We start from the raw sequence: 21,365 nt of genomic DNA, 5'->3' as shown, positions 1-21,365 counted from the left end.
AAATTTTATTTGTCAATAAATAAATGAGGATCCATCATGGTAGTAGGGAGCATAGGCCACTGGCTGCATTGAGGTGAGAGATAACCTTGAAGCCCGCAGACCTCTGGTACAGGGACCTCAACAGCAAGGCTGCACCTGACCTTGACACAGAGCAAGGGCCAGGCCTGCTACTGCACCAGGTATGGATGGGAAGGCTCAGTCCAGCAGGATCCAAGTGTGGAGTAGCTTAATGTGTGGAGATCCAAGTGTGGGGTAAGAGGTTTCTGTGTGGGGCAATCTGGGTGTGGGTGGCTCATTAGGAGAACTGGATGCACAGAGGCTTGTTGGGGGGAGATCTTGAGTGCAGGGACAATAGGACTCTGTAGGGGATGCATGAGAACATGGCCTGGGCTCACTGAGGGAGCCTGATATGGGGATTTGAGTGGCAAGAGTTTGGGTGCTGGGGACTGAGTGGAAGTCTGGGAATTGACAGGATGGGACTTCAGGTGCTGCTGGGGGGGACAGGAGTCTGTCTGTGGAGGCCTTGTTGGAGAGGGTCCAATTGTAGGGCTTATCAGGGTAAAGGTTCAATGGGCCTTCTTAACAAGGGAGCTGCTGCTGCAAACGGGATGCTGCATCCCAGTTGCCCACTTCCCTCCACAATTCCCCTATCCCTTTTTCTTCCTCAACACATCCTCCTCCCTAACTAGCCCATCCTTCTCCTTTCACTTCAGGGATGTGCAAATAATTTGTATAGTGGGGTGCTGAGAGCCACTGAACCAAACTGCAAGCCCTATACATAATGGAAACCACCTCAAGCCAGGGCATGCTGCACACCCTCAAACCTAATCAAGAGCCTATGCCTCACTAACATATTCCCCTCCTCCAGCCCTATTCCAGTCCCCTTACTTTCCCAATGTCTCTTCTCCCACCCCCTCACTCCCTTTCCTCATTTCCCCATCTTACCCAGTACCATCACGGACATTCATTGTTACATAGAGAACAGGAAGGCTCCCTGCACACAGAAGATGAGAGACTAGCATTAGAACCAAGGGGGTAGTGTTCAGCTGCATTCAGCTGAATCAAGATGCAGCCTGGTGGGTGGGGAGAGCTGCAGCATGCAACACCTCATGCCTTGCCTCTGTTGGGGGGCAATCTCCCCCCAAGCTACAACCACGGGTCATCCCTACACAGTTGCCCTTTGCTTCCTTGCCATTTTCTGTAGGGACGCATAGGAATTCTGCAGTGATGGCATTTTCTGTAGGTGCTCAGTCCCACAAAATTGCCCCTGGAGTAATCCAATGCCTTCTCGTTCAAATCAGACATCCCCCAACTGAGGCATAGGATTTTACTAAACATAAGATCAAAGTCTTAAGTTTTCCCTAAAAAGATTTTCCATATAAAAATGAAACACCTAAGAAATTAAATGCAAAAACTTTGATAAAGTTGAAATTAAAATCGGAATCAGGAAATGTAGAATAGCTGTCACATTTGGAACAGCAGCAGAGGAGCCAATAAACAGATCTGAAAACAGAGGACATGATTAGAGATTTGTTGGAGGAGATGGGAAGCAAAGAGAAGTGAAGAAAACTTCTTAAGAGTTTTGTTGCTTACTTGCTAGTTTGTTGTTTCCTATTTTCCGTTTTCAGATAGGAGGCAGTGTACTATCAGAGAAGGAGAGCCATTTAGACAGAAGAGCCCTGATTAGCGGGGTGGAGTTTCCCCAACTTCAGGATCTATTAAAGGCAGCTGAATAGCAGCATTGGAGCCAGCCAACACAACTGAAAACGAGTTTTAGGAAAGCAATGTGTGTGCACGCTCACATGCTTTTTTTCCTCTTGGCAAGCGCTTAGGCAGGAAGGCTATGACAGTTATAGAGGTAATAACAGTAATGACTCAAGGAATGAAAGAGATAATAAAGATGACTGTAGCAGCAGGGTGTACATTATCCTGGAGAGAGTACATGAAAAATGTGTTTGAAATGCTACCTAATAGATCTGATGGAAGAGAAGATTTGCGATTCAGTGATTCAGGTAAAAACTATGGTTGAATGTCATAAAGATCTGAGCAGATGATGTAGGGAAAGCAAAAGGAAGCTGACAGGAAAACTCAAAGACTTGCAGAAGTAAGCTAGACTGGCTAACTGTGAGGGGAGACTGCTGGACAAGGAAAGTGGAAGCATGGGACTACGAGAACCAGGAAGAAAGAAAAGACTGACTAGTAAGCAAGAAACAGACCTCATGAACAGGTTTGCTGAGCTGGAAAATGAAAAAGGGGCACTGGAAGTACTATCAAAAGGTGGGAGAGCAAGGAAGAAAAGAGTGGCTAATCCTACAAGAGGGAGTCAATGGAGATAGCCAGTGTTCAGAGCCCCAAGAGGACAAAGAATGACTTGCTTAAAATTTCAAGTGATAACAGAAGATAAGACAACTTGCTGCGAGAAAGAACAGAAAGAGGAAGGTTAAAGAATCACACCAACACCAAGCAGAGCACAACTGAGTGAGGACTCCTTGCTAAAAAGAACAGACAAGCTTGTCACCAGAGCTAATCCAGAGAACAGAAGGGTGTGTAGTCTGCTGGGAACGAAGAGATAGGATGTGGACTTGAGCATAAGGAGAATAAGGAGCAGGAAGAATCCTTTTATTGCCCTTCACATGGGAAAAAATTTATCAAGCTGATCCTTGCCAGAATGAATCAACGGAGACTATTACAGGCGGGGGAAGACAATTAAAGAAATGGAGGCTCATGTGATTTTCAGTGAGATTCTACCTGTCCCTAGAGGATGAGAGAGAAGGCAAAACAAGTATGATGACTAACAGATGGCTGTAGCAGTGATGCTGCAAAAAATGTTTTCAGCATTCACAGTCAGTACTGATTCCACCAAAGCAGTGAGGGAAACAGAATTCTGGATCAACTGATTGAATGACCTATAAACTAAGAATTCTTGGGACAGCCACGAGAGTTTCATGTAATCTCCTCACTTGATTCTAATAGAGTGAGGCAAATCAAGTAGGAATCACAGAATATTAAAACTGGAAGGGACCTCAAGAGGTCATCAAGTCCAGTCCCCTGCCCTCCCAGAAGGACTAAGCACCATCTTCTAGCTCATCCCTGACAGATGTCTGTCTAAACTGCTCTTAAATATCTCCAATTATGGAGATTCCACAACCTCCCTAGGCAATTTAGTTCAGTGCTTAACCACCCTGAGAGTTAGGAAGTTTTTCCTAATGTCCAACCTAAACCTCCCTTGATGTAATGTAACTCTGTTACTTCTTGTGCTATCATGAAGGTTAAGGAGAATATTTTTTTTCCTTCCTCCTTGTAACAACTTTTTAGGTATTTGGAAGCTGTTACTATGATCCTTCTCACACTTCTCTTTTCCAAACTAAACAAACATAATTATTTCAGTCTTTCCTCACAGGTCATGTTTTCTAGACCTATGAGAGGATAAAACAATGAAGAAAGGAACAATATGAAACACATGGTCATTGGTGTCGGCACTAACAGTCAGAGAGGCAATTCTGGTAGTAGAACAACTAACCAACTGGGTAAGGAATCTGGAAAGCAGAACCAACTATCAAGTCTGAAGTTCAATGTAATAAGCCTGGGTAACAAAAGGGAGGAACTCCAATTACTGGTGCAGGAAGTAAAACCTGGTGTTAGGGGGTAACAGAAATATGGTGGAATAGGGTTTATGGCTGCTGTACAGATATTTATGGTATATGTGCTGTTCAGAAAATACAGAAATAAAAAGGTAAAGGTGGTAGAGTAGTATTGTATATACTAATGAGGCAGGCTGTAAAGATATTAGAAATGATGGAATGAATAATGCAGAATCTGCCTGGGTCAAAATCACATTGGGGAAGAAGAACAACAACAGAAAATCTTGTTTTCTAATGCTTTTAATGAAATAAATATTACTGGGAATTGTGTGATTATGGAGATTTTAATTCCCCAGATATAGTTTGGAGGACAAGTTCTACTAATAATGGTGAAGCCCAGATTTTCTCGGATTTGATACCCCACAGATTTCATCATCAACTAGTCACTGAACAAAACAAAACAAAAACAAAACAAAAAAATGCAATGCCATTTTTAGACTTAGCATTCACCAACCAGCTGGTTCTATAGGACAACTTTAGTTGGAGGAATCATGAGCTAATTCAGTTCAGAACTATAACAGGTTTGTAATTAGGGTCCTTGATTTCAAAAAGTCAAACTTTAAAAAAAATTATGGGAATTAGTTAAAAAGTAGAATGGATAAAAGAACTCAAGGATATGAATATGGAAAAGGCTTGGAATTGAAATCAATGTTGGAGAAGCCATCTGAAACCTGCAGACCTAAAAAGGGGAAAAATTTGTAGGAAAAGGTTGCAGACCAATCATCTCAAACAGGTTTATTAAGAAAAAATAGAATGGCTACAAGAAAAGCTACTTCTGGGAGGTATGAAAGTTTAGGGAACAAGTGAGAACCAACAGAAGCTGAACAAAGTTGGGCCTTTTAAGAAAATTAAAACAGTAAAAGGTACCTAGCCATATAAAGGAAAAGAAAGACAAGGAAGTGCAACAAGTGAATATTAAGGATTAGGTGGAGATTAAAGAATCATGGATAGTATGGCCACCAGATTCTGTAGCATGGCAAAACGGTGATGTGGGAGATAAGTGTGGGCAGCTCAAGAATCGAAACAAGCCCTAAAGTACTCTATATCTTGAACAGGATCAAGAGTTGATTTCTGCTCATTTATAAGGAGATCTAGACGATGGAACAGATGACTAGTCTTCAAGACCATTTTGGTTGACTCTGCATGTCACCGGCCCTTTATGAGGCAGTCATCTAGGTAGGGAAAAATCATGTCTTCCTGCTGTCGGAGGTAAGCTGTAACCACTGTGAGGACCTTTGAAAAGACCCAGGGGGCAGAGGATAGGCTGAAGGGCAGGACTCTGTACTGAAAGTGGTCCTCTCCCATGGTACAACAGAATAGCGTCTGTGGGATGGGTATATGGCGACGTGAAAGTATGCATCTTGTAGGCTGAGGGCGGCAAACCAGTCCTCTTTGTCAGGTGCTGGAATGATCAAAGCCAGTGTGACTATTTCGAATCATTGCTTTCATAGGAAATTGTTTAATCAGTTGAGATCCAATATTGGTCTCCAGCCCTCTGTGCATTTCTGGGTCAGGAAGTATTTGGAATAAAATTCCCTTCCCCAATACAGGTCAGAAACTCTCTCTATTGCTCCTACGTGAAGGAGACAATCGATTTCTTGTCTGAGAGGAATCTCGTGGAAGGGGTCCCCAAAAGGGGACAGGGAAGGGGAGAAGGGAGGGAGAAGTGACGTAAAGAAAATGGTGTATCCTGTACAGATGATTTCTAGCATCCACTGGTCTGATGTTATGGAGTCCCAATGGTGGAAAAAGGGTTGTAGCCAGTGGGTGAAAAGGTAGCACTGGACAGATGGAAAAATCAGGCAGACCCTCGAGCAAAGGTTCAAATCTGCTGCCTAGAAGCCTAAGAGCCAGAGGAATGTGATTGAGATGGGCACTTCCGCTGGGGCCGTGGTCTGGGTCAGTTATAATCATAGGACTTCTGCTGCAGGTGGTCTTTGTTCCTGTAGTACAGGGTATAAGGCTTCCGTTGACACGGATGCGTACATATGCTGAGCGTTCGGAGTGTAGTTTGGGAATCTTTGCTGCTATGCAGGACCTTGTCTGTGTTGGCCACAAAAAGGTTTATTGAAAGGGAGATCCTCCACCTTAGACTATAGTTCCCTAGGCACTCCCACTACCTGGATCCAGGAAGCTCTTTGCATACAACTGCCTTAGCCACTGTGTCAGCCACGTCTACTGATAACAGCAATGCCATGTGAGCGATGGTATGCCTTTCGTGGATGACCTATCAGTATGGGCTTCTTGGAATCTGGGAGATGCTCCATGGGTTCAGCTAGCTTAGAGTAGCTAGCTGTCAAAGTCATGGTTCGTTAGGAGCACCAAATAGTTCACAATGCTAAGCTGTAGTATGGCAAAGGAATATAATTTCCTACCAAACAAATCTAGCTTTTTATGCTTCTTGTCATTAAGTGTGAATCTGAATTGTGGAGCGTTCGAGTGGTGGTTTGCAGCGTCCATTACCAACGAATTAGGCTGCGGGTGAGAAAAAAGGAAGTCTAAGTCTTTAGGAGGAACAAAATACTTTCTATTGGCCCTTTTGCAAGCCAGTTGGATGGAAGCAGAAGTTTGCCAGATTTCATCTGATACCTCCATAATAGCCTCATCAATGGGCAATGCAATCCTTCCCTGAGAGGTAGGATGGGTGTTTTTGAGGAGGTGATGCTGTTTTTCCTTCACCTCTTGAAGCTGAATCTCTTGTCTTGCAGCCACCCTCTTAAAGAGTTCTTGGAATTGTTTCAAGTCATCAGTGGGATGTGTATCCTCTGGAATCACGGCTTCATCAGGTGATGATGATGATTTGTCAGTAGGTGAGTCCCCAAGAGCTTGTGTCTCGGTCTGCTCATCTGGGATTTGACCCTTTTCTTCCGCCAAATCCTCCATGGCTAGAAGAATGCGAGTGGGCGAGGCTGGTGAAGACCTCTTTGCCGGGGTAGACAGAGCCGTGGAGTGTCGTCTATGGGATCCCCAATGCTCCCATGGTAGTCAGCAGGGTGGATAGTGGGAAGGAGGGTACAGCCACTCTGAGTACCAGGGTTGGTCGCAGGGTCTGACACAATAAGATTAGTAGTGATGAGATGTCGCAGGGGAGGAGTGCTGCAAGGAAAAGCCACTCCTCTGATATTCTTCGCTGAATCTGGTGCACTCAGACAGCACCAGAGACCTAACATACCTCAAAGAAGTGTAGGGTGAGAGCAGCACCAGGGAGAGTTCTCTGGATGGAGGGAGAGAAATATGTTGTCTCCTGATTATATCTGGTGCCAGCGATACACAAGCCGGGTTTTGTCAGTGATGTGCGCTCATCATGTAGACTATGTTGTACTAGTGCTGATGCCCCTAGGGGAAGCAGAATTGAGGTCAGTGCCAACACAGTGGAAGGCAGGACAGCTGCTTAGCTGCCGGTGTGGAGACTTTCGTTGGTGCCGGGTCCTCAGATGTTGTTGGCATCGGTGCCGAGATTTGTTTGTGGGACCTTTCTGGTGCTGACAACTGTGTCAGCCTTGAGGCCATGCAGGCTGCAGAAGCAGTGCTAGCAGAAGGTCTTGGTGCTGTGGTGCCGGAGGTGGCCAGTGTGTCTCCCTTGCTTACCCTAAGAGATGGGGTAGGAGGAAGAGATCTTGCTGGGGAGGCTCTCTTCTTCAAGTGCTTCTGTGGAAAGGGAGAAGCAGCCCTTTTCTTAGCAGCCTCCACAGGAGGTCGAGAAGGTTGTGGCTCCTCAGTGGGCTGCATAGCCTTTTCAAATAGGATCGTATGGAGCTGGAACTCCCTGTCTTTTCTGGCTCTTGCCATAAGGCTGCGGCAGTGATCACACTTTTGGGGTATGTGAACCTCCCCCAAGCAGCATATACTCCTGGGCGACCTTAAACTTATTCTGTCTCCTCCTGCTCTCTTCTTTTTCCTCCCCCCCCTTTTTTTTAAACACAGAAATGAAGATAAGGAGGGTAGGGTAAGCTGTGGTGGGGCAGCTTAACTAGGCTGAAAGCTGCTGCCACTCCGCAGCTCCCTTCAGGAATGATTTTTTGTTTTGTTTTAAACAGATAACAGGAACAAGAAAATCCTAACTATTGAACAATAAACTAAGAAAAAAGGTATGAATAACTCTAGCTATCTATGTGAGGAGAACAAATGCCTTAGGCGAGAGATGAGCTCCATCCATGACCGAGGGTGGTAAGCGAGAAACTGAAGGTGGGGAGGGGATCAGGCTGTGTGTGCAAGGTGCCAAAGTGCAAACGGCATGAGGCACCTTTTGCGTGTGCACGGTCCAACTGACAACTGCTAGAAAAGCACTGATCTGCAGCTCCGGGACGGCCTGTCACCAACAGTGGAACACCCATGGGGACATCACCAGAAGCAGAATGGAAAATATACCTTATAAGAGGAGACTCAAAGAGCTTGGGTTGTTAAGCGAAAACAAAAGACGTCTGAGGGGTGATACATTTGCTCTCTATAAATAAATCAGAAGGATAAATACCAGGGAGGAAGAGGAATTATTTAAGTGCCAGTGATGACTACAATAAATGGATATAAATTGGCAATAATGTTTAGGGTTGAAGTTAGATGAAATTTCGAATCATCTGAGGAGTGAAGTTCTAGAACAGCTTTCCAACGGGAGTAATGGGGGCCAAAAAATCTAACTGGTGTGAAGGCAGAGCTTAATAAGTTTGTGAAGGGGATATTATGATCAGACTGCCTACGATGGTATGTGGCCCATCTGTGACTGCTAGCAGCAAATATCACCAGCAACTGGAGATGGGATACTAAATGGGGAAAGTTCCAAGTTACTACAAAGAATTCTTTTCTGTATGTCTGGATGGTGGGTCTTGCTGACATGCTCAAATTGTTCACTGTTTTGGGGGTTGGGAAAGAATTTTCCCCAAGTTCAGAATGGCAGAGACCCTAGAGGTTTTTCACCTTTCTCTACAGCATGGGGCATGGGTCACTTGCAGGTTTAAGCTAGTGTAAATGGTGGATTCTGTGTAACTTGAAGTCGTTAAATCATGATTTAACGACTTCAGTATTTAAACCGGTTATGGGTTTATTACAGCATTAGGTGGCAGAGGTTCTGTGGCTTGTAATGTGCAGGAGGTCAAAAAGCTAGATGATCACAATGGTCTCTTCTGAACTTAAATCTATTAGTCAACTATTTCATGGAGTTTGTATTTTTAGCCCTGATTTTTTTCATTAATCTTTTTAAAATGAATTTATATTAATGATTATATTAATGATTTCCCTAATTAAGACAAAAAGTAAGATGCTTATTCACATCACCAGCTACTTACAACACTAGAGTGTTGGTCGATACAATGTATTCCAGTTCTTTGGTCCATGGATTGATGAAACTAAACCACTGACTCTTCAATGTAATGAAAGTTCCATCTTTTGTTCTGAATTTGTAGGAATTTGTAAATATTTTTTCTTTACTCTGCAACACTAGATAAGAAAAAAGCATATTAAAGACCTCCTAATTTGTATATACAGGAGGACACAAATGACTTGAAAATCTGTTTTGATTACTCAGTTTTGGTAGCCACACAACCAATAAAACAATTTCAATGTAGTAGTGTCAACAATGTGTTTGGTACTTTCCAGATAAGCACAAAGACTGGACACTAATCAAATTTCAAAGTTAGTCATCTGATCAGATGTCAAGCGGAGCCCATCATCTATGCGCTTGCAAGTCAACAGTGGGAAGATGTGAGGTTTGTTAGTCCATTAAATTCAATATTTAATTATATGACTACATACTCTTTGCTATATAGGACCTCTGCTTCATTCAGTGCATAGGGTAGACAGAGACTGAGACAGAGGGCTAAGGGAAGAGAAAGAATATTCTCTTGTGTTTAAGATACCGGACAGCAATACTTAATGCATATACACACAAAGGCCTTATTTCTATTTCCTAGCTCTTGACTACTTGACAATTTTCTTTTCACATAGTGTTTGTATGTAATTTACGTAGGGAAAATTAAAGAATTTCATACCTGCTTTGTGTGTATCAGCTAGATGACTGTGATCATCTTGATGGAAGTACTCATAACAAGAAGTTCCTAGAAGCTCTTGTGGCAGATATCCTAAAATTGCTGTTGCGCTGTTATACAATAAGAAGAGAGGATTCACACATAATTAAAACACCTTCTTTAGCATCTTATGCCAATATCATACAAAACAGAACAAGCACATTTAAAGGGGAAAAATGTTTTGTATTTGAAAACAAAATTCTACTACAACAGGTACAGATCTAAGCATGTATAATATAAATGATCAGTTAAGTAGCAGATTACCTTGAATCTATTTGCAATAGCAACAGGATGTTAACATTGTTATGTTAGTCAGCACCATCAGACACAAAATAGTTCAATCCCCTATTTTGCAGAGAATATTTGTATTATGGGCATATTTTGACATTTATGAAATTCTGCACTTAGTTCTACAAGCTAGCTCACCATACAGAAAAAAGGCTGATATAAATTATTTACATTCATTACACAGTGGGATTTCTTTAAAAAAAAACTGAATATATTTTAACAGTTACCACTTTAAACTCTTCTAGTAAGAATGAAGCACTTTGGTTGGTATCAAAGTGTTACAAATCAGTATTACTTTAAATCAGGGGTCTCCAAACTTTTCTGCCCGAGGGCCGCATTAACTATCAAACAGCAGTTCGGGGGCCGACTACACACTTGAGGTCCAAATAAAAAACAATCAAAACATGGATGTTGTTTTTAATTATTTATTTAATATTATTTTATTCAGTTATTATTTAATAACACATTGATACACTACACATGAACACCTGTATTAGTGTGAATGGTGAAATTGTTTCCTGGATGCCAAAATAGCAGACATTTCTGGCTTTAGAAATCACTGTTTGAAATTGGGGGTGGTGCTTGTCCTAGTCCTGCAGGAGGGGCTCCAGAACGGGGAAACTGCTGAGAACTCATTTCCACCTGAGCAATGTGATGAAAATTGTAAGCAACATAATCCTGGAAATATGTTCAGCCTAAGACACTCACACTTGAAGAGATGTGATCGCTCTCCTATCATGCAGGGAATGAGGTGACAATTTGTAACATAGCCCCATGGAACAAGGGGCATGCATTTTAATGGGAAAAGCTGGTTTGAAAGCAGACACGTTATCACTTGGTAAAGGAAGTTGGAAAGCAGTGCCCAATGCTCCCACAGACTGATACCCGGCAGGGCGGTGCTGCTCTGGGTTGTGGATGAGAGAGACCAGACGTGGAAGAGAGAGGGATGTTTCTTCAGGGCGCACTGCAGGGACCAGGGCAGCGCGCTAGGCATGGCACAGCGTCACCCAGAGGCTGTGCCACAGCAACCAGACCGCCTCCTGCAATGGGCACCAGCTCCTCAGCCCCGCCCCCGGAGAAGTAGCCCCTCGCTCCTAGCCCCTGAGAAACCACCGTCGGGTTTCCTCCCCTCCGTCCAGCCTCCCGCGATCCTCTGCCGCCGGGTCTGATCCGGAGCCCGCCTTCGAGACCCCCCTTTTTCGCCCGCCCGGCCAAGCGGCACGCGGAGCCGTCCCTGACCTGGGCTACCTGCTGTCCCGTGCGCGCGCTGGGGCCTCGCGCAGCCGCCTGCGAATCCGTTTCTCCCGCTGACACCAATGCTCGGACTCAAGCTCTCTCCTTCCACCGCCGCAGCCACCCTCCGCCTGATTGGCTCCGGTTGGTGCCGCCCACAATGCGTGACCCCGCCCAATCTGGGTTGAGAGGGCCTGAAACGGCGGCATCGAAAGGGCTTCTGGGAAACGTAGTTTAAACCGAGAGCGCCTCAGGGATAATCTCGCCGGCACGCGGAAGAAGGTGGGGCCAGACAAAAAGGTCTCCACGGGCCGGATGAGAGGGCCTCGCGGGCCGCATCCGGCCCGCGGGCCGTAGTTTGGAGACCCCTGCTTTAAATAATAGTAATGGGGGTGGAGGAAGCAAAGGGAGCAACTGTCCCGGAGAGCGCTGATGGCTGATTGGTGCTGTGGGCAGTGCTGAGGGCTGCCTAGGGGAAGTTAACCCCAGACCCACCCCCTTCTGCACAAGGCCCCACCACTTTTGGGGGCACAGAGCCGCCCCGCAACCTTGCCCTGGGCCCCAGTGAATCAGATGGCCCCACTGAATAATGGTGTTTAAACAATTACTTTTTTCTATATTAAAAGGCTTTGTGCTCACAGATGAGAGACAGAATTGTATAGACATAGCACAGTAAAGCAACCCTACAGCATTTCTACTTTAAGTAATGAGTCATAAAATAAGAAAAGCTGACAACTGAGTCTATATTATGAAATGTTTGTTTTAAATAAATTAGTTAACACATGGACAAACTCTTATGCTTACAGGGCATCCCCACTTTAAGTTGCCCCAGTATACATCCATTCCACACTAAAGTCTTTGACGCCTATCGGAACTAATGAATTGTAAGTCCTCCCATTCCCAGTTCTTAAATCGCACAAACTCTCTCCCCTCAATTTGTTCAAATGGAAGTCAGCCATGGGAAAAAAATTCCCTGCTTTAAGTTGTTTCACTATAAGTTCAAGTTTTTTGGAACGTATCTTGGATGTAGAGTGAGGACAGCTATATTAAATAATTTGTTGGAAAAATTCATGCAACTCATTTAAATGATAAGAAATAAAATTAATGATTTTCTGGTTAAATGCTAACTGCTGATACTTATGCTTAATTTTCTCAAATTCTAATTTGAGATTTTTGATTAATTAGTTTTAAAGCATTATGATCTGTGTGCTCCCCACACTGGCCCTGTAAGAGCTAAATTGGCCACGTGGGTTCAATTAGCTAATTAGACTGCAAACAGGAGTGCTTTAGAGGCTGGAGGCAGTGGCTTACCTGTGCAGAAACAGAAAGAGCCTATATAGCTGCGAAGCTGGGAACAGATAGGGACTGCTAGAAAAGATTGCAGGAAGGCAGACAGCAGTTACCCCCTAGGAAGAGGGAGGAGGGTTTGCAACTGGTACATTCAGGGCAAAGAGGGAAACCAGGAGTTATAGGAAATAGTCCAGGGAAGGAGAGGGCTGGAGAGGAAAGTTAAGAACTCCTGGATTGAGGTGCCAGATTTTCGTATCAGCCATTGATGGCCGGGCATAGAGCAGATGTAGGGCAGTGAACTGGAAAACTGTCTGGGTCACAGTGGGAGTGACAGATTTGTGGGACTGTATCCTGGAAAGAGGAAAGGCTGAGTCACAAAGAGGATGCTGTGCTTCCTGGGACCAGAGAGACAGTGTGATGGCATATGACAAAGGTAGGGGCCTCAGCCTCAAACTAATTCCCAGAGTGACCATGAGGAGGCACCAGACCGGGAGTAAGCAATACATCCCTTAGCAAGCATGATAACACTATAATGTGTGATTTAATCTGGTCAGTAAATTTGTTAGTGTAAGATAACTTTTTATATGAGCCTACATACTTAGGAGCTTCCTGCTCAACTAGCTTTGTCTATGTAACAGAAAGCATCAAGAAACTTATATAAGGAGTGGCTATCAACTCTTTCTATAATAAAAGAACAAAATGCTTACCGCTGGTCTACATAAACAAATTTTCCATCCATGGCAAAGCGTGTAACAAATTCTGTTGGCTTGACCTTTATCTCACCATTCTTTTGTGGAACAATATAAGGATGCAATCTCCCAATTGCAACAAGACAGTTACTTCTGCCTTTTTCTGCATCATTCTCTTCCACTCCCACCTCACTAGGAGGCCAGCTCTTCAGATAGCCAGTACAGTGGACTGTACGATACTTTCTGTGATCTGATTAAAGTAGAAAAGGAGTTAAATTCCCAAATGCAAATTAAGGTCTGAACTCTACAGAGTTGTAAATAATGTCATTAACTAGTGTCTTAAATGTTTTCACACCAGAAAATGAAACCAACTGTTTACTAATACAGATTGCTTTCATTTACTGCAAACATTTTATGCAGTTTCTTTTGTACCATGAATTACATTAGGCTAAAGAGACATTCTGTAACTTGAATATCCTAATCTTAGTCAAAGAGACTGAGATATGATTCTTAGTGTAATTACCAAGACTAACCTTTCAGCAAAATGTAAAAGCTTGAATTTTCTGTTTCTTGAATTTATCGTACATATTGCAATTATCTCAGTGGATCTCTCCCTGTTTTAGTGTGTGACATTCAGGAATCAGTACACGCACCATGATATGGATGCAGGACTGCAGCTAAGCAGACTACCATCATTTTACCCAAAAAGGAGCAGATGGGGATATTTTGCCCAGAGACATTGGTACAAACCTTTATCGTTCTAAAAAGTGCCAAGGGATTGTTGGTGTCCATGCACTGCAGACAGGAGCTCTGTTTTTAGAGTCCTATACAAAGATGCTTTGGTCCAAAGTAAAATACATGCAACTCAATTTATCTACCTTGGGAAAATGAAAGGCAAAGCCATTTCCAGTGGTATATCAACATGATTTCTGGGACATGTCTAGATAGTCATTCTTTCCCTAAGTACTGATGCACAGGAAACCCTCACCGTTTGCAGTGGATGCGTTCCATTGCGACAGATGAAATTCGTGAATATTAGAGGCCACGGCCTCTGGTCCTCAAGGTGAGCTCCCTGCAGCTCTTGAACACACCGCGGAAGATGGGAGTGGCGGGGAAGTCACCAAAGCTGCTGGGAGCTGCGGGGAACTCACCACAGCTGCCAAACTCACCATGGTTCCTGACTACCATGGGGAACTTATTGTGGGGGGCCGGGAACTGGGATGAGTTCCCTTTGGCTCCCAACCCCCGTATCCTCCTCCCAGGCAGGGAAACCGCTGCAAACACGTAGAACCACGAAAAGCAATTCCACAAATTGCAAGTGTCTCCTGCATGCAAGTTTAAGAAGGAAATCCTGGCCCCATTACAGTCAATAAGATTTTTGCCACTGACTTCAATATGGTCAGGAGTTGACAATAAATGTTGTGGGAAAGAGAGTAAATTAAAATAGCTCCATGGTTAATCGCAACAAAAAGAGTTTTACATTTAAAATAAAAATGACAAACTTTGGAATCTCTGACAATTTCAGTAAGCCTTGAAAAAAATCTATGTTTAATATAATCTAAACAAAAGTTGTTTAAATAAAGTGACCAAGTACAACAAAAATATGACAAGTGTTTACTATCACTCATAGAAACAAAAACAGCTATAAAAGCGGTCATGTAAATCAGTCATAAATATACTAAAGAATTAAAGAGATGGAACGGGAAGGTAATAATCTTTTATTGAACCAACTTCTGTTAGTGAAAAACCAGTTTTCAATTCAGGAACTGAATAAGAGTTCTGTGTGGCTCAAAAGCTTCTCTCTCAACAGAAGCTGATTCAATAAAAGATATTACCTCATCCACCTTGTATCTCTAATTTCTAGGGGCTGCATATTGAATAGTGAACTTTAGTAGGTTTTATAATAAAAGAGAAATCATACCTGATATGTAAATACAACAACAATGTATTTGGGAGGGGTGATTTTTTTCATCACTTAACCTATCCTCTCGAAAACAGCAGAGTTGGCAACCCTATTAATAACGAACTCTGCAATAGATATTTCTTCTTATTCCTACTCCTATGCTTTTGCACTGCTCCAGCTCCATTCAGCAATTCTCTTCAGGATTCAAGATCCCGTAAGAATTGCACATACACTTACAAGCAATGACCTAAATCTCTGTTTTCTTTTTCTAAGGGGATAACTAAGCCGAGTTTTTTAGAGATCAAACATGGTCTTATCATGTACCTCTTATTCCCTACAATTATTCTGTGAAGTCATTGATAACTACACAGAGCTTATAACCGATTCAGAATTTAAATATATAATGTTTAAAAATAGAAAACCTCCAACTCAATCACACTTGGACATACCTTTCTTCTTTGAGTTGGGCAAGCATTTCTTTTCCTCCTTGACTGTGATCCTACTACACTTTATCCGACAGAAGAAGGAACGCCGAGCACCAGAATGAAATCGAGCTGACCCAGCTTGAAAATCCATATGTACTTGCAAGCCAGCTTGTAAAAGTTTAAGAAGACAGTCAGAAAAAGATCATTGGACTATAAAACATTGTGATTTAAATCATTAATATATTATCCCAATTTCCTTACTGCCTGTTAAATTTTTGCACATACTATTTACTAAAAAAAAAACCTTAAATGCATTAAATAAGATGAACAAAACATGATTGTCAAAAAGTGGAAACTAATTAAGTATGCTAATATACCATTCAGTGCTATGCAATCTTATTTAGTAAATTAAGCGTTTAAAATCTTTCCATTTATATTTGGTATGGGGGGAAGTTGCAAAGCTGCTCATAAAAATCACTATGAAATAGTGATCAGCTGCAAGTACATAATGTTCTCCATACTAGCAAAATAAGACTTGGTTAAATTAGGATTGACACTTAGCATTTTCAGAGAAGACAGTGATTCTTGATATTGAAGCATTTTATCCCATGCTCGACTACATCAGGTCTTTTGTATTGACAAGACCTATCAAATACAAGAAAAAAAAGTAGCATGCCTGGTTAAAAAAAAAGTTCATACCAATTCTTGGTAAATGTCTAACAATGTAAACTTCAAGCATTATTACCTAAAATGAGTTCCTTTCTGATGTAATTTTCAACTTATTAGTGTACTCTAAGCAGAAGTATGCATTCAAACATGTTTTGTTTGTACAAATTATATAACTGAACTTAAAAGCAAATGGAGACATTACATTAAAAATCTGAATATATCTAAATAGACTCTTACTTTTAGCATCTATAAGCTTTTCTCTTGGTGAAGCATCTGAAGAGGATAGTTGCTCCTTCACTTTGGCAACATCTTTTGGATGCAAGTAGTCAAATAAACTTTGTCCAATCAAACTGGCCTAGTGGGAAAAATATTAATTTAGAAGCTGTGCATTATATGCTCTATTCTGCATCTCCTCACCAAGGAACTTAATTTTTTAGATGGTTTTAGAATAGGCCAGAATTTCCAGATACCTGAATTATTCTGTCTAAATTGTAACATTTATCTGTTGACTTTACTTTCAAACAAATCTTTGTTAAATTCTTAATTTTGTTTCAGTATTTTAGTCAAAATTATATGGACACACTAGAAATTAATAAAAAAACACTGTGGTAGAAATGCACTTATATCTTACCTGTTAAGTTCAATAGTGAAACTGGAAAATATTCATTCATGCTGTTTTCCTATCTTTCAGTTTTTAATTTAAGGGTTAAGGTGTTTCTTATTGCTGACTAGAGAAGAGTACGGGGGCAGACAACCTCGTTTAAACTCTAAAATGCTATGAGGAAAAATGGAAAAGTGGAGGGGGTTTAAAAGCAGATGTGGTGGCACAAAGAGCTCAAAAAACTACTCATCAGCCACTGGGCAAGGCAGCTCAGGCCAGAGATATCCAGGAAAATAGCTTGCATCTTGGCAAAAGAGAATCATTACATGCACTAGATTGGTCTTCATTCATTCTCCTTCCCCTGAACTAAAATGTCTAGATGGGTTGGTTTCCTTACTAAAGGTTGAACTTTTCTGGTCCGGGATTCTCTGGTCCAGCAACATTCATTGTCCAGCAGGACCACAGACGTTGCCGGACCAAATATATCCTAGAACAGAGTGCCCCAGGAAGCTGGGGGCAGAGAGAAGAACTGGGAGCCCAGTACCAGGGGCTGGCTGTGGAGCCTGGGGACAGGGAGCCCAGTTGGGTCTGCTGACGGACCCCTAGGAGAGCCCAGAGTCAGTCAGCAGAGAGGACCGGAATTGACCTCCCCATGTCTGACAAACTCCCTCCTTCAGGCCCACTCAGGTCCTGAGGTTGCCAGACTAGGGAGATCCAACCTGTACAACACCATAAATGTCAGTGCATGAACATTCACTCTTAAAATCTTTGAAACTATGCAATTACCAAGCTAAGTTTCAATTTATTTGCACTGTTGAAGTACTGGTTTTAAAATTCAAAATAACAGTTCACCATCTGAAAGCCCAAATCTGTCAATAAAAGCTGGAAACAAGAACATCTTCAAAACATATTCTTCTTGTAGGTTAGTATATAAATTATTACCTGAAGATTAGTTATTTCCTGAAATCAGAAGTCAGTAATTAGGTCAGAAACGTTCACTTTAGTTGCAAAATCTTAAAATTTCAGAGTAGCAAACCTTTGGAATAATTGCGTTGAAGAGGAAGCTAAAGCCAAAAGACTTAAAGAAATCGTGCACAAGGAATGATATTTATAACAAAACCAAACACATTATTCAGAAACTAATTTCGTTTTAATAAAAACTGACCTGATCATAATAAAGTATCTTGCAGACTGTTTCAGAGACAAAAAGAATTTTTCCTCTGTCACATCCAACCACAAAGAGGAACCCATCCGCAGCCTATAAATATAAGAATTGGTCTTTATAAAATCATACCACACTATTGAGAATGAGTATATTAACTGATGCTGGACAGTATAATTGTGCAACTCAATACTTAGGTAAATTCAAGTTTATTAAATGAAGAAATTAAAATGATGTCAAATATTCAATCAGACCATGACATACATGCAGCAAAAAATAAAAATGGATTTTGGAAAAGGCAGCTTAGCTGTAGAAGAGATTAACTTAGAGATATTTTACAGATTCTAGCTAAAGAGTATTATTACATGCAATAGAACAGGTAAACTACGGCAAATGAAAATGTGATAAGAAAATATTGTAAGTAAAAACAGCTGCTTTCATAGGGTGATTTCCAGATCTTCCAGTGACTGACATGTATACTCTGAAAACCAAAATGAAATGTTGAAAAAGTGCAGGCATATTTCATGGAAATGAAAGAGGTTTTCTGTAAAAGAGCACACAGTTGGATATTGAGAAACATATCCACACACATCTTCCATGGCTCTTAAAGAAAAATCCTGTGCATAAAAATAAACTATTTTTAGAGTTTATAGACTGAGTCTTAGCAAGGATATCAAAGCATTGACTTGAAGGAAGGAATACGAGGAAAAGCCCTTTGCAGTCAACTAAAATTAAAGTTAAACCAGGTTTTAAAGAGGCCATTGCTTGATATACGGTTTCTTTTCACATACCCTAAGGATTAACTGTCTCAGTTCACCATCCTGCAAAAATGAAGGTTTGTACTGGACTTCTGCATAAGAACTGGTAGAGCCTGTAAAACAGAAAGTTTTATTTATAAATGTTAATCCTTTAAGTTTCCTTTACAAATAAGACTGCACTTTAATCAAATTTACACACAGAACATGCACTCAGTACTTTCTAACCATAAAAAACTGCTTTTCATACTGGAACGTACTTTCATTTTTCTTTTAATCAGTAACTCATTAAAGAGTCATACCCTCATCTCAGGAATTCCAGACTGCCGCTGAAGCAAACAAGTTCAGGAGAAACACCCCAGAACATTATATACCCCCCTCAGTTGGGCTGGGGGAGCAGGAGCCAGTGCACAGTTCAGCTGGGCTGCCAGAGGAGCCAGGAAGCCTGGTTGGGGGGAGGGGGGGGAGAGGAAGGAGCAGGCAAGGAGTGGGGGCCAGAGCAGGGGGCTGAAATCACCTCCCCTGGTTCGGAGAAATCCCTCATCTGGGACCAGTCAGGTCTTGAGAGTGCTGGACCAGGGAAGTCCAACCTGTACCTCTAACCGAACTTCCCCCTAGAAGCCCTCTACCATCGCTCTATTCCAAAGCCCCACTGCATCTTCCCTTCCCCAAATTGGATAATACTAAATAAACTGAGAAAAGCCAAAATAACTGTCTGTAACATCACCAACTTGATTTTGCATCACTTATGTATAGAACTCTGATTTTCATTTCAGAATGATTATTCAGTACGTATTAAGAATATGACCTAAATACAAGTTGTATCTCCCTAACCTGGGGCTCTCTTGCATCTGGCAGCATCCATGGTCCGGTAGGACCACAGATGTTGCTGAACGAGAGAGCCCTGGGGCAGGAGGGCCAGCTGCTGAGAACCCCACGCACAACAAGGCTGGTGGTAGTGGGTCCAGGGCTTTAGCAGCCTGGCGGCAGTAGCAAGACCATGGTAGCGGAGCAGAGGCAGCCCAGAAACCTAGCTAGGGCCAGGGCAGCCCATGTGGGACAGCCCAGCAATAGGGATTGTGCCATGGTAGCTCAAGGGGGGACTGCATGAGCAGAACAGCTAACCTTTGTTATGTAATTGTAATGAAATGCTATTGTGTAAGTCCCAATAAAACAGGGAATTATAAGATCAGTTTTTAATTTACCTTTTAATGACTTGAAATGTTGTACAGCCATTCGTAATACTGTAAGTTTGTCTAATTTACGTGCCATAGGATTGCACTGAGGTATCATAGCAGATAATTCTTCTATCAAGTTATTCATTTTATCTCTTCTTCGTTTTTCTGTTTGACTATGAGCTTCTCTAAGAAGAAAAGTATTTTAATCAAAGTTCAAAAAACGTACATTTTTCTCTAGATTTTGCTCTTTGCTATGCTTCAGCTTCATCAGGGGGACAGATTGTATTGTGAGAAATACGACCATACTGAAATAATTTATATACAATGCACATATTTGACAGCTAATCTGTCACCTAATTGACCTAAAATATGCAGCAGCTACTCATGAAAAATGGTGTGAGGTCAAATTTTTATTTGGTAAGTACACCATAGATAAGACGCCTTGGCCATTCTAGTTGAAGAGAGGTCACTGCAAAAGTGTGTAGCGTTTGGCGAATATTTGATCGGAGGTCCATGTTGCCGCAGCGCATGTGCCCTCAATGGGAACCTTGCGGAGATAAGCTATTGATGTGACAACAGCCCTGGCGGAATGGGCATGTAGCAAGATAGGTGGTGATAATTGGTTATGGTGATAAACTCTGCTGCAGTCAGAAATCCAATATGGTAATCTCTGAGATGATATCTGCTGTCTTTTACTGCGTTCTGCTATAGAAATAAACAGCCTAGGTGAAGCTCTAAAAGGCCTTGTGTTCTATGGATGTCAAAAGAAAGCTCCCTGTGTACATCAAGGGTATGCATTTGTGCTTCAAAATATTGGCATGACGTTTGGAAAAGAATACAGGCAGGTGAATTGTCTGATTGATATGGAAGGATGAGTGTATTTTGGGGAGGAACTTCAGGTGGGTGTATAGAGAAACTTTATCTTTGAAGAATGGAATATATGAGGGATCTACCATTAAGGCAGCCATCTCTTCTAACACTTGTCACTATGGGTGTTTCTAGACTAAGGGGCCTTTTTTTGAAAAAACATCCCCTGCATCTAGACGGCTGCCGTGTTCTTTCGAAAGTAAATCAAAAGAATGCGGCAGTTTTTTCGACTGCGGAAAACCTTGTTTTACGAGGAAGAATGCCTTTTTTCAAAAGCGCTTTCGAAAAAAAGATGCTATGTAATGCACACTGTGCTTTTTTGAAAGAGAGCATCCAGACTGCCTGGGTGCTCTCTTTCGAAAAAGTGGCTTGCTTTTTTGAAAGTACTGGTTTTAGTCCAGACACTCTTTTTTGAAAGGCTTTTTCAAAAATATCTTTCGAAAGAGATTTGCAGTCTAGACGTAGCCTATATGTCTTTCGAGTTGAGGGAGTCCTATTGTGTAGAAATACGTTCTGTACTTGACTTGAGCACTGCACCTCTATCCCTGAAAGCCATCTAGTTAGCAGGCTTTTAGATGGAGTCTGAGAAATTGCAGGTGCCAAGTCTAGAGCCCTGGTTGAAATAGGAGCTTTGGATTGAATGGATT

General features: G+C 42.0%; 1 protein-coding gene across 9 annotated transcripts in view; it reads right to left on the bottom strand.

The window, feature by feature from the left end:
• BMAL2 (basic helix-loop-helix ARNT like 2) overlaps positions 1–21,365 on the bottom strand; it is a 64,148-nt gene that overhangs the window by 14,187 nt on the left and 28,596 nt on the right. For 7 of the 9 annotated variants that reach the window (XM_075898977.2, XM_075898971.2, XM_075898993.2 and 4 more), the window contains 8 exons: positions 19,879–20,036; positions 18,710–18,789; positions 17,922–18,014; positions 16,393–16,510; positions 15,511–15,654; positions 13,177–13,408; positions 9,623–9,729; positions 8,921–9,071 (listed from right to left, as the gene is read on the bottom strand). In XM_075898977.2, the coding sequence (XP_075755092.2) occupies positions 8,921–9,071; positions 9,623–9,729; positions 13,177–13,408; positions 15,511–15,654; positions 16,393–16,510; positions 17,922–18,014; positions 18,710–18,789; positions 19,879–20,036 (1,083 nt within the window). The remainder of the gene's footprint in view (positions 1–8,920; positions 9,072–9,622; positions 9,730–13,176; positions 13,409–15,510; positions 15,655–16,392; positions 16,511–17,921; positions 18,015–18,709; positions 18,790–19,878; positions 20,037–21,365) is intronic. The other 2 variants (XM_075899011.2, XM_089769878.1) reach the window with 2 other exon arrangements.

Source organism: Pelodiscus sinensis, chromosome 1 (genome assembly GCF_052426305.1).
Source record: "Pelodiscus sinensis isolate ZL-2025 chromosome 1, ASM5242630v1, whole genome shotgun sequence".
Classification (NCBI taxonomy): domain Eukaryota; kingdom Metazoa; phylum Chordata; order Testudines; family Trionychidae; genus Pelodiscus; species Pelodiscus sinensis.
This window is presented reverse-complemented; position numbering and strand designations above follow the sequence as displayed.